Source organism: Nilaparvata lugens, chromosome 7, assembly GCF_014356525.2.
Source record: "Nilaparvata lugens isolate BPH chromosome 7, ASM1435652v1, whole genome shotgun sequence".
NCBI lineage: Eukaryota > Metazoa > Arthropoda > Insecta > Hemiptera > Delphacidae > Nilaparvata > Nilaparvata lugens.
Genome location: NC_052510.1, coordinates 16,559,462 through 16,572,264, shown reverse-complemented (window position 1 = coordinate 16,572,264; position 12,803 = coordinate 16,559,462). Strand labels below are relative to the sequence as shown.

General features: G+C 35.0%; 1 protein-coding gene across 1 annotated transcript in view; it reads left to right on the top strand.

Annotated features, from left to right (window-relative positions):
• Nucleotides 1–2,627: 2,627 nt before the first annotated feature.
• Nucleotides 2,628–12,803, top strand: part of LOC111051793 (potassium channel subfamily K member 1) — a 112,982-nt gene continuing 102,806 nt past the window's right edge. Inside the window, exon 1 of the mRNA XM_039432187.1 lies at nucleotides 2,628–2,844. Within this exon, the coding sequence (XP_039288121.1) occupies nucleotides 2,649–2,844 (196 nt within the window). The 5' untranslated portion in view covers nucleotides 2,628–2,648. The remainder of the gene's footprint in view (nucleotides 2,845–12,803) is intronic.

Genomic DNA, 12,803 nt, shown 5'->3' with positions numbered 1-12,803 from the left:
TTGTATTAGAACGGCAGAATGCATCTACGACAGATCCGAGCTTATCAAGCTGATCAAGCTTATCAACATACCTACCATGTGTGGGACTCTCAATTCCTAAGCTGAGAGCCAATCATGCAAGAGGCATTCAACACTGTCGTGCGTCCATAGCATATCCATATAGGAGGCGCTCGACACTGTCGTGGGTTCCCGGAAAATCCACTCTCAACCCACACCGAGTGTTCCTCAAGTGACTGGAATTCTCATAGAGAATCATGCTTCAGTTGAATCAAGGTATAAGCCATCTGAAGTCAAATAGCCTGCATCCTCCCATCTTTGTGAGTCACCACAGAAAAGAGATGTCTCTCCCCCGCATCTTGGTGAGTCACCATGAAGAAGAGGTGTCTCTTCTCCTCCACACCCTTTTTATCTAGTATCAATGAAGGGTTCAGTGCCATTTTTCATAACCAAACTATTGTAGTAGAAACTTTAGGTGCTTTTCTTTCATACGACACTAAAGCTCTATATCTTTTCAAGTGAATTAATGTGAATTATCAAAGACATGAATGCTACATTTATTTTCCTCTTCGCTATGATATAACACAGGTATAACTTCAATTTCAATTGATTACTTTCCGTATCATACTTTATCTCCATGACAGACTACTTCTATTGGATCGAAACGGGAATATTCTTTATTGGGGGGAGTTGAGACTCTTTAGTCTCTTTTCTCTCTTCATTCATGTGAAGTATGGTAGATTCTACCAGTCTCGTTTCTCTACGGAAGAATACAAAATACGATTCGAGTCTCTTTCACACTCCAATATTCACTGAGCATTGAAAATTCTCCTAGCTATTACGTCACAAGAGTGTTTGTTTAACTTACCTCGCTCGCCATTTCCACCTTCGTGTCCATGCTTTCCCCCCGACCAACATTCTTGCCGGGCGTCTAAGCTTTCGCAACAACACAACTTGCAACTTATTCGCCATTCTTTCCACGTACCTGTCTATTCAGCAAGGCACACGATCCTACACTTGCATTCAGCTAACAAATCGGGGGAATAAAAGTGTTGGCGTATTATGCTCATACAAGCAGCTCTAGATAACATTGTGGAGCTTCTTGCTATTCTTAAAGATTATAAATAACTCTGGAACTTGTTTTTGAAAGGTTCAATTGTAAATGGAATTTACATATTGGCGTATCATGTTCAGCATACAAATAGCTCCAGCTATTATTGAAAGAATCTGTAGATATGGCGTTAGATAACTTGTGAATTTGACTGGCTAGAAGGTTTGTATTATAGAGTTTCAGAAATAGGTTATATGGGGGTGGAAAATGACACGTATTGAAAAGAGTGCTTTGTTAATGCAGTTCTATTCGTAGACTAACCAATCTTCTCCAGGGTGGGATTAAATAAGATAGAATGCTTCTCATTACAAACATTGAAACTCAAATATTCATTCACTTGATCATGTGAGGAATTCATCATTTACATCAAATTGACAAAAGCCGGAGTGATTCGGAAGATTCGTGTCAAGTGCTGACGTCATCACCTTATGACTTCGATCAAAGTATTATCAGGTTCAATGAAAGGTATATTCAATACCCAGGAAGAGAAAAAGTAAAACTAAATTACTTCTACAAAGATTCGTAACCTATAAAAGAGAAAGTGGCCAGTTTTCGGAGTAGCAGAAGCCAACAATGATGAATATTGATTCAAATCAAGAATCGTTTATTTATCCTTAATAATAATAACAAAAGATAAAAACTTAGAAATTAGAATTACAATAATAATAATAATAATAATACACAGTATTAAACTAAGTAATACAATAAAAAAGGAAGGTCCCCGCAAGGTTATAAAACCTGAGATATCGATGTGCGATTTTCGCCATTAATTTCTTCTTGAAATTCCGTATCGAAATCATCGCATGACCACCTTCCTATTTAAAAACATGAAGTTGAATTCTAAATGGCGGATCCAAGATGGCGGACCAGATTTTTTAAGTCATAGTAAAGTAGTATATCAAATTTGAGTAGGATCCCCAATCACACCCACCGTCACATTACCTTTGTGTGTTAGATGCTAAGCCGTTCTCGGACTTCTCACTCACTCTGTATAAGGGTATCTAGCAAGCATAACAGATAGACAAAAAACATTTCTAAAGATCTCTATGCAATAAATTAGAGAGCGGCCGAGTGGTCATTATTGTACTCCTTCCAACGTTTCCACTTTCGTATAATCATTAATCTAATGAGGTATCAGATTTCCAAATTACATACGAGTTCGGAAATACGGCCATTATTGGCTTTGATCGAAGTTATATCAGGTTGAGTAGTACAAAGGTACCAGCAAGCAAAACAAGAAAATTGCATTACTTTCCCAAAGCTTTGTAGGCTATAAATCAGAGAACAGCGGCCGGGTGTCAGAGTTGATGTGCAGAGGCAAGCGGCAAGAGAAGCCTGGAGGAAGTGGCAGATCAATCGTTTGGAAATTTGGGCATCGCAACGTGAGGCCCGGTGAGGGAGGTCCGGAACATGAGAGAGAGTGAATGTATCGGGGGTGGTGAAGGTGGAGGCGGCGGAAGGAATCTTGCGCGCTGGCTAGCGCCGATCGGGGGTGGCATCTGGCTTCCGGAGGCGGCAGTAGCGCGTTGAAGGCGGCACGATGCGGGTCCATGCCGCTCCCGGGGGCCTCAGGCCCTCAACTCTGCGCCTCTTCGGTCTGCTACTGTTCTACGCGCTCTTTTTGCTGGCCGGCGCCGCCATTTTCTCGGCCATCGAGTCGCCTGAGGAGGAATTTCGTATCAAGGAGCTGCGCAAACATCGCTCCAAGTTTCTCGAGCTCAACTCCTGTGTCAGAGGTGAGCTGACCCTATTAGAAAAGTATTTCAAATGAATTAACCAGTAGGTACATTTGAGTTTCATTTGCTAAAATCGACATGTTCCAACAAATTTGGTTACTCCAAAGTGCCAAATTGAATTATTAAAAAGAATGTTTTGTAAAAATGATTAATAAGTGTGAACAAATGCCACTGAATTTAGTTCAAGAGTTGACGTTTCTGGAGTTGGTTGATGTTTTTTTTTTTAATAGATTTTGGAAATTTATACGAGTAGAAAATATCTGTCTGTTTCAATGAAATTGAGTGCTTAGCAAGTAATAATAAATTTGAGGAATTATTTAAGGATATGAATCCTTTAATGATGTAGTTAAACTATAAATTTGGGGTGTTTGAAAATAAATTTCCAGACTTCGAATAACAAGATTAGAGCTAACAGAAAACTATAAAAAGTTAAGGATTAAGCTTCAAAGAGTGACACGCTTGAGTACCGTAACTGAATTAATAAACAAATGGCGAGTTCTTGTCCCATGAGAAAAAATTTCACAATACCTTTTAAATTTGATAAACATTATCAGACATATTTTACTATTGAAAAGGTGAAGCCTGAAGATAAGCTGAGGAACCAGTGGCCTTATTAATATTGATACTATATAAACTTGATACTTATACCATAGAGAAACAATAGCGTAAGTAGATATCCCATGGTATAGGGAATTTATGTCGCAACTTTCACTGTTATCTCAAGCCGATTACTGTCGATTATTGTCAATTTTTACTGTTTTGTTGGGGTGATAGTGTATGAACGGCATAATTTGAGAGACTACCAGCGTCACACAGCTGCATAGGAAAGAACTATGTGAACTATCGGCTTGGGATAACAGTAAAACTTGCGACATAAACGCCCTATACCATGGGATATCTAAGCTATCGTTTCTCTATGCTTATACTAATTAATATTGATACTATATAATGATACTTGGAATACTGATAGATTGGTTATTCTATGTTGATGCTTCAAGAACATTTCACGAATAGAAAAAAAGTCATAGTGAAGTCTGATGAATCGAGAGTATCAACCATTCTTCATCAATGCAGAGTGAAAATTTACACACATTTTCGTAGATGAATGGCTGTGAAATTATACAATAAATCATTTTTATTTTATTTTGCACCTCATCCACCTCGAGTATCTGAATCGAAAAATTAGAATAGGACATATACACGTATACCTCGCTTAAATAACTGGACAGATCACTGGTGTAAATGCCGAGCCACAATATCCATGTAAATCCACGAGGGAAAAATGAAAATCTGAGTTCTGCGTTTGAATGCGGATAAAAATACAGAGCCGAACGTTTTTCACCGTTGCCGGAATGAAAAATGAAGCTTGATCCCGGTGTACTCACTTCGCTTACCCCAAAAAGCCTCGAGTATCACAATCTGAAAAAGATCGTTATTTCCTCTTCCTCCTCCTCCTCCTCCTCCTCATCCTCATCTATTGCTCTGCTCTTTGAATACGATAAAGAGTTTCTATTTTTATGCTCAATGTAGTGGTACCTGTGAATATCCTATGTAAAATTCGTCTCGTTCATTGGAAGAGAATAGATGGTAGACGCGGTTTCGCAGTACCAAGATAAAAGCAAGATTTTCAAGTTATTTTTTTCGTATGGATTCTGCTAGTTGAGAATCCAGAGCCTGTTCCATTCCTCTGTATCCATAATAAACAAACATAAATAAGAGTATCACAAATATTTGCAGAACATGGTTTACCAATTCGTTACAATTTATGAACTTCAAGCTTCAATATTAAACTTTTTTGTACAAGTGGACAGTGCAAGTTTAGTTGTACAAGTTCAAAAGTATATCAAACTAAAACCAAACCTTCACCACTTTTCAAAACTGATGAAATTGCTTCAAAACAGTACAAAAAATGTGTAAAAGTTCAGAATAGATGACTTTTTAATAGGGATTTCTATATCGAGCAGGAATTCACTCAGGAATCATAAATAGGTATCATATTATTGCGTATGATTACTAAGTATGAAATAGGTGATCACTGGGGTTATCATTACAGAGGTATCAAATGAAGAAATTTGAAGTCCTGCTATGTAGTTCTTTTTCTTCATAATTCTTGGAACTCTACAAAGAGAAATGTTCCGAGAGCTCGCTTCTGAAATAATTTCTCTTCTAATCATTTGAATAATTAGTGTTTGTGAAAATTAATGAATAAATCGATTCGATTCGACAGACTTCTACCCTGGAACTAACTAATCTCATTAAATTATTCCCCCCTCTTATCAATTATGATGGCTCCAGTGGACTATATCATGATACATTTTCTCAATAGAGAACACTAGAACCACTATCAAAAACATTTACTTTTTCAAAATAAAACGCTAATGAGCATTGAACTCTTTGATATTGAAGAAGGTTCAAGTCTGTCTGAGACTTGGACAGAATTTCACGACAGGAAAAGAAAGAAAGATGAGTTATTTATCTCCTTCTCTACTGACTCTTCTCATTTACCGTCTAGTCTTTCATTATGGTATCGATCACTATCGACTTCAACCCTTTTTCCATAATCATTATCGACGTCTCCATTGTATTCTCTCTTTTAAAACCTCTTCATAACGAGGGTAGGATAATGGACTAGGTTGGAGGAAATTACTACCGTACTATCTTAATTAAAAGTAATCATGTTTGTGATTTTCCACTCTGCGTTTCTCTATCATTGTTTACCCCTTTATGGTGTACCCCATCAATTTCTGTTCTCATATTCGCCATCAACAAATATTTCTCCATCATGAACATCATTTTCCTTGTAAACCACTTTTTTTTCAGTCCAGAACATAAGTGTATACAAAAATTGAGCCATGACAAATTTTTAAAGTGCATTCCAGTAGAAACAGATTGCTATGATTTTATCTATGTCAAAGGGAATGGAGAAATATTTATGATTGAATTTAGATTTATCCATTTTATTGAGAAATACTAGACCATATTGGATACAATATCATCATTCATGTGAAATTAAGAATAAAACAGACTAGGACCTAGATGAAGTCCTAGGAGAATTAGAATCAATACAGTTACACGATTTCTAGTTTCTTGGTTCAGTCATTGAGAATTGCACGTGCGATTTTCAATCGTATTGTAGTTGAAGTTTCACGTTTTCTTAGTTTATCAAACGTCTTGTGGGACAAGACTTCAATTAGACTGAATATTAATTATTTTCCTGATACCTAGATCAATATTGATAAATGAATTTCAAATTCTGAAATTGGATACGATAGGTTATAGTCAGTATCAGACATTAAGCATATTACAATGATCATTATCATTAGAGAGTCGATACGAAACAATTGACAAAATAATTATAATGCAAAACATTTAATAACAAGGAGACATCCGATCCTGTTAATCTACTGTACAATTTTTCGCGAAATATTCCTAAATTTTTCGTTTTAATCAGACTTATGAATAAAAGAGAGAAGGCATTTTCCAGAAATATTGTTTGTTGATGCTATCCATCGAACAACAAAGCGTTTTCAATGTCTCATTCAACGATGCTACTTTTTCTAATCTATCTGGTTTCATTTTTATCAATGGCGCATGAAAAGCACCGCTAGGTTGCATAGAAAATACGTTCCATATTTATGTACTACGGAGAATGAATGAATAGAGCAATGAATAAATGAAGAATGAATCCTTTGAGTGACGAAGCAAAATATAACTCTCTCGGACGATGAATTGTCGAGCAATTGATGTTACAAAGCACCGCACTCAAGATCGCCGCCGCACACTAAAATATTATTGGAACAAGCTTCATTTTCCAGACGAGAAACGTTTCATAACGACTGGAGAATATCGATCAAACAAAAATGCAATAAACATGGATGAAAAGCACTACACAAAGCTACATTTTTCTGCCCGCTGGCAGTGTTCTCGAAAAGATGCGTATCGAAGAAATACGTCTGTGTGGGTCAAGTCACGAACAAAACGGAAAATATGAAATGAAAATTCAGCGTTTCTTTTCTTCCCTCAAAAAGAAAGCATATGGAACACTCATTTGATTTTATCTCAGTTGGATCTGTTCAGCTGGGTATTGTGCATTCAGATTGCATGCGACTTATCTCGATGCTGACTGAAGGCTGTGTGTTGAGAACATGGGAGCTATCCTGATTATATAAACGTTTTTCGTATTCCTCATGAGTTATAGGGTTCTGTTGGGGAATAAGCTTGAGCTTGATATTGTCCTGAGTGGGAGATTATGCTATTTTTGGAGAGTAATCCAACAAAGTCTTACAATCTTATGCCAAATCACAATATATGGAAATTGTTCTCTTTCAATCTTTACTCATTAATTAACATAATATTCAGTAGTGTATGAATTCAATGAACAAGTCTTTCAACAAAACGTCACGATTCTACCTCATGATATTATGATAAATCAATTCAATAAGATGTCAGTGTACTAATTAATGGTCAAATAATTAATCGGTTGAATAATTAATCGCCATAGGTTGTTGATGATTAGAATGAGCGTATATAAATCAATGATTTTTCAACATCAATCAAATTCTAACAATATGATGTCAGTCCACTACATAAATCATTTTGAATGAATTATATGAATCGTCATAAGCAGTTCATAATTAGAATGAGTGGATATAAATATAAATAATTTTTCAACATCAATTATATTCTAACAATATGTGGCATAACTAACATTAGATGTCAGTCCTCTAAATGAATAATTTTGGAAGAATTATATGAATCATCATAAGTAGTTCATGATTAGAATGAGTGGATATGAATCAATATTTTTTCAACATAAATCATATTCTAACAATATGATGCTACAACTAACATAAGATGTCAGTCCACTACATAAATGATGAAAAGAATTACATGTCGTCATAGGTAGTTGATAATTAGAATGAGTAGATATGAATCAATAATTTTTCGAAATCAATCATATTCTAAAAATATGATTAACTAGGGTTATCGACTTGATTTCTTTTTGTTAAATGGAATTATCCAACTGCTACTAGGCTAATGAATTATAGTCATGAGAGAGGATTATACTTGTTGCAGGGAACATAATTAATAGAATCCTCATGACTGTCTGAACCAATCAGAATGTTCATTGATGTCCATAATTCATAGTGAGTTTCACTCAAGAACTGTCAGCTTGGGCAAGAAGAATACGGACAGTTCACGTGAATATCTTTCCAGAGCATGATCGGATGCAGTTCTTTAGCATGATAGATCAGTAAGATTTCCTATTTGATTTCGAATTCATGCGTTCTCCATAAGAATTCGAAATCATGCACATATTTTACACATAGAAGGATAAAGTTGTAGGAGGAATCTAAATACTACCTTTTGTGTTTGTTTTTATTTTATTTTATAACTTTGTTTCTCAATAGGAACAAAACTTTACTATCAATTTGAAAGTATAAGGTCTGAGGCTTCCACATATAGCCTACAGAACTCAGAAGACATGACCCGTGTCAGCCTTAGAATTTTGTATAAGCTACTCTATGTGGTTCACAAGATTATTACTATTCCGTGAACTTCCCATGGCAAATTTGTATATGTTTATTTAAATTACTCTGAAGAGAACGACACGTTCATTTTTCGTATGATTTGCACGACTGTACGCTCAGTAGCTGGTAGATGTGAATGTTCATTTGTGCTTTGTGTTTGTAAATTTAAGAGTATTTTTCCCCTTGCTCGCTTTGTAACGTATCTGTCTGGTGTCGATATAAGCGAGAGAGATCCCAGTTATATCACTCCTCCAAAATTTCTTGGAATCGCTTAACGGGAGACGAATTGATGTAAAATGCAAGACTTGCGGCATGAGTATGCAAGGCTCGTCAGCTTCTCTTGTGTTTTTTCAATCCTCCAAAGAAAACATCAGCATATGAAGCTACTCTTAGAATACAACGGCATAAATATTGGGACAGCTTGAAATTACAATTTTCAGAGCTGTCGATTTTGCATTCAGTCAACCAAACACACGTCACAAGCTTAAAGCAGTTTTACAAGAATACGAATTACTTCGGAAGTTTTCAAACACATTCACTTCGAATATTACTCTCTGGTTTCTGGGAAAAAGCTGCTTCTAGAACTGCCATCATGAAAATAGGAACGTGAGTTCCTTCCTCAATTCAAAGACTCTTTGAAACGTCAGCTTACGAAGTTGAAGGAATTTTTGTTTACACTATCATGATGATGTTCATTCTAATAATATAGAGATATTAGTGAACAGTGGGTGTATTTTTGTCTTTCACACATCAAAGATTGTTACATCCTGAGATTTGAGATAACAGCTTCATATTTAGAATAAATACTCGTACTTTGATTGGTTCAAAGTTGAAGTGAGTTTTAATTTGAGTTACACCAGGTAACATTTAGTTTCAATGTGGTTAACAATGTAGTTTCATTACATTAATGAGAGCACCATGAGTTTATTTCGAAGATATAACCATAGAATAAACAATCCATTGTTTATCCTTTGTAACTCAATATATTGCTCATTATATAATGAACAATGAACAAATTGTTGTATAGAATTTTGTAAGACCATGAGACTCATTATTTAAATTTCTGTCCCATCATTCTGGAAGTATAGATTAAATTCATCAATATCACAGGTATCACAAAGTATCAGGTATCACAAAATTAATCACGTATCAAGTATTTGGGTGATTACTTGGAATCAGCTTGGCTACGCTCACCAGTTTGACCCCTTTAGAGTTTATCGAAGTGGAAAATCATCCACGTTTATCTGCTGACCTCTGAAGCTCTTGTTTTCATTATTAGGATGAAAAACAGAATATAAGATTCAGTCCGGGTCTCATAGGTTTGCCTATCAGCGAAGAGCAACTAGACTACAATACTACCCGTTTAAAAACACCGAACTTCTAGTAGGGAGCTTCCTCCATCTAGGGATCTATGTACTCTGGAGCGGATGTTTTTTAATAGTAGGAATATCACCCCGCGAACCATACCTTGCCAAGTTTCAAAGTCATGGAGGCAAACTACGGGACGCGTACTATACATAATACACCAGTGATTTGTGATGACATTTTTTTGTTAGCTGCAATGCAGGAATTAATAAAAGCGAATAAGAGTCAAATAGGAGCATTTACGACAATACCTACTATTACTTCTATATACTAAGGAATAGTAGGTATTGGTTACGATCAATACTTGATATTTTAAATGAAAAAGCTCGCAATAAAAATGACTTGAGCAAACATTACCTGATCCAGTTGCTTCCATTTCTCTCAATAATCGTGACCTAATTCTATCTTCATCCTTTATAGACACGTCTCGATATTTGAAATTGTTCTTTCTTCTTCGTCTTCCTTTTGTTCCTCCTTCCTCTTCCTACATTTCTTTTCCTTCCTCTAAATCAGAGGCCCACCCACGGCTCATGATTGATTTCCAACACTGCTGTCAATTTCATCCATTACATCATTATTTTGACTCTCTCTGGTGTTCCCTCCAATTTCTGCTTGCAATGATTTATGGATCAATAGCTTACGTTTTCTCACTATTTCAAACAGAATTCATTATTTCGTCCCTATTATAATTTCCAAACAGTTATACAGAGGACGATTTGGAAGTTTGATCTTCAGTTGATAACTTTTCATCGAAAATAATTATCTCAAAAGAGCGGAGCAACTTTGTATCATGTTCGAAGATTGGAAAATACCAACTCTGAGTATTTTCTGAGTATTTATTCAACTGTAATGTTAAAGAGTTCAATAAAATTCCATTGTGTGGTCAAAGTTGTTACTAGCAAATTAAACAAATTCCAATCAAGCTCTGGGCTTCCAATCAAATTCAATTTGCTGTGAATTCTTGAAGAGTAGTAGAATATTAGTTCTGGCTAGAGTGTATTTTTATTAACGAACATTATTTGCTTCAGCCTTGAAGGTTTTGATAGTATTAGTGTAATAGTAAAATTAGTGTCTATTCAGTGTCTAAATTAGTCTATTAGTGTAATAATAGAGTGTAAATAGTATCTTCTGTTATACAGCTCTGCCAATTTAAATTGAAAATTCAATCGAATCAAAATTAAAATTCCAATTTCAATTCTCAAGATTTAATTTAAATTCAATCTATCTCACTAATAGAAATAATAATCAATTAATAAAAATATACTTAATTTTCCAATTCTTTCATGTTCAGAGCTGGTTCTGCTTCTAGTTTATAATGCATCATTCTACTCTTGAATTGATTATTTACAAAACTATATTTATTACATGATATTCTGTGGATGAAATAAGAAATTCAGTTTCAATTAATGTTTTGAATCAAGCCTTTCTATTTTCGGTAATTTTATCAGAGAAAATCAGATAGAATTCCCAAAATTGGTTTAACATGAATTGATTGATTTCATTGATTAAATTAATTATGAAATGAAATATTATGTAATCGACTAGAATTCTAGAATTTGAATTAAATCAGATCATGGTATCTTCTATCTCGAATTACCTCATTTCTATCGTGTAGACTGTATTGCAAAATATAAGTTACACAACACAAGGCACCCCCAGAATCAAATGATCCATTCCGAAGAAACACATTCCACAGGACACAGGCGAAAGTTTTGATCTCTAAATCTTCTGGCTCAGCTCCCATTGCTAGAAGCCAGCAGCTAGAACTTGGAATTGACAAAATCCCTGTATAAAGGGCCTGAGAGCTTTATGAGGGAAGAAAGGGCCGACCTAAGATCAGTCGGAAAACGCTGATTGTGTCTGTCGCTGGAATAGATTTGCCCTTGGAAAAACTTTTCTCTCTCTCCCTTCATGAATATGGAAATGCGATTCACAACTCATTCATTTTCGAAGCGCCAAGCATGGCGATAATTTAAAATTCAAACAATCTGAAAACACCTGCTTGTTTGCATTTCTACTCAAAAGGATGAGTTCTAAAAAAACCGTGCTGGGGACCTTTTTCAACATCTTATCATCCAATCCAATTATTTCCTTATGGAGGATAGAATGGTGACAGTAAAATCTTTAACAACTTGAGAATGACTGTGACAAAGACATTTCATGACAGCAGAGGCGAAGAAAATCTCATTTCAATTTAGACTGGAAAATCTTCTTGGATTCATAAATGGCTTAATATTCTCAATCCTGAGAATTTTTTAAATTTAAATTTCTCGTATAAATAGACTGTGAAATCCTTGTTGCAGAAAACTTTATTGTACACTTCCAGTCTGTTCGAAGAATTACGTTTATATAATGCATAGTAATAATTCAATTGATATTCTAGATGTTTGCTTATTAATCACTTTTTCATTTATTATATAGACCTTCACCAATTGATAAAATCTTTCGTATACATCCTTTCCTACATACTAATCATAACTCTAATTAGTCGTAGCAAATCATAATGAATCTTAAAACAATTGGTAGTAACAAGTCAAATGATAATAAGTCCAAGATACCATTGAAGTTTTCTAGAATTAGTATGCTAAGATATTCATTGAAATTGTGCATACGTTCGAATAATACACTATAATAATATTATGTAGGGACTATCACATATTTTTCTTAAACCAATAACTATTACACTATCAATGATCTTTGATAAAATATTTGATAGTCTAATACGGAACAGAGATAGTGAATAACTTTCATGAGAAGGAATAATATGAGATAATAAAATGAGAGTGTCATTGAAATAGTGCAGTTATTTCATTGCGTGGGTACAGTATTTATATAGTTCAGCTTGTTTTAGTTCACTCAACTTGAGCTTAGATTACTCTCAACTATTTGACTCCATTCTCGTTTACCTCAGTTTAGTTTACTTTGATTCAGCTTAGTTTGTTCAATCAAGTAATCTGAACTGGAAGTAGAAGCCAAAGGAAACTTGTAATTGGAGCTGACGGAAAGTGACTAGATAAGTCAGTAATTACCAGTCAGCTCGAAAGGTTGATAGAAATTCAATTT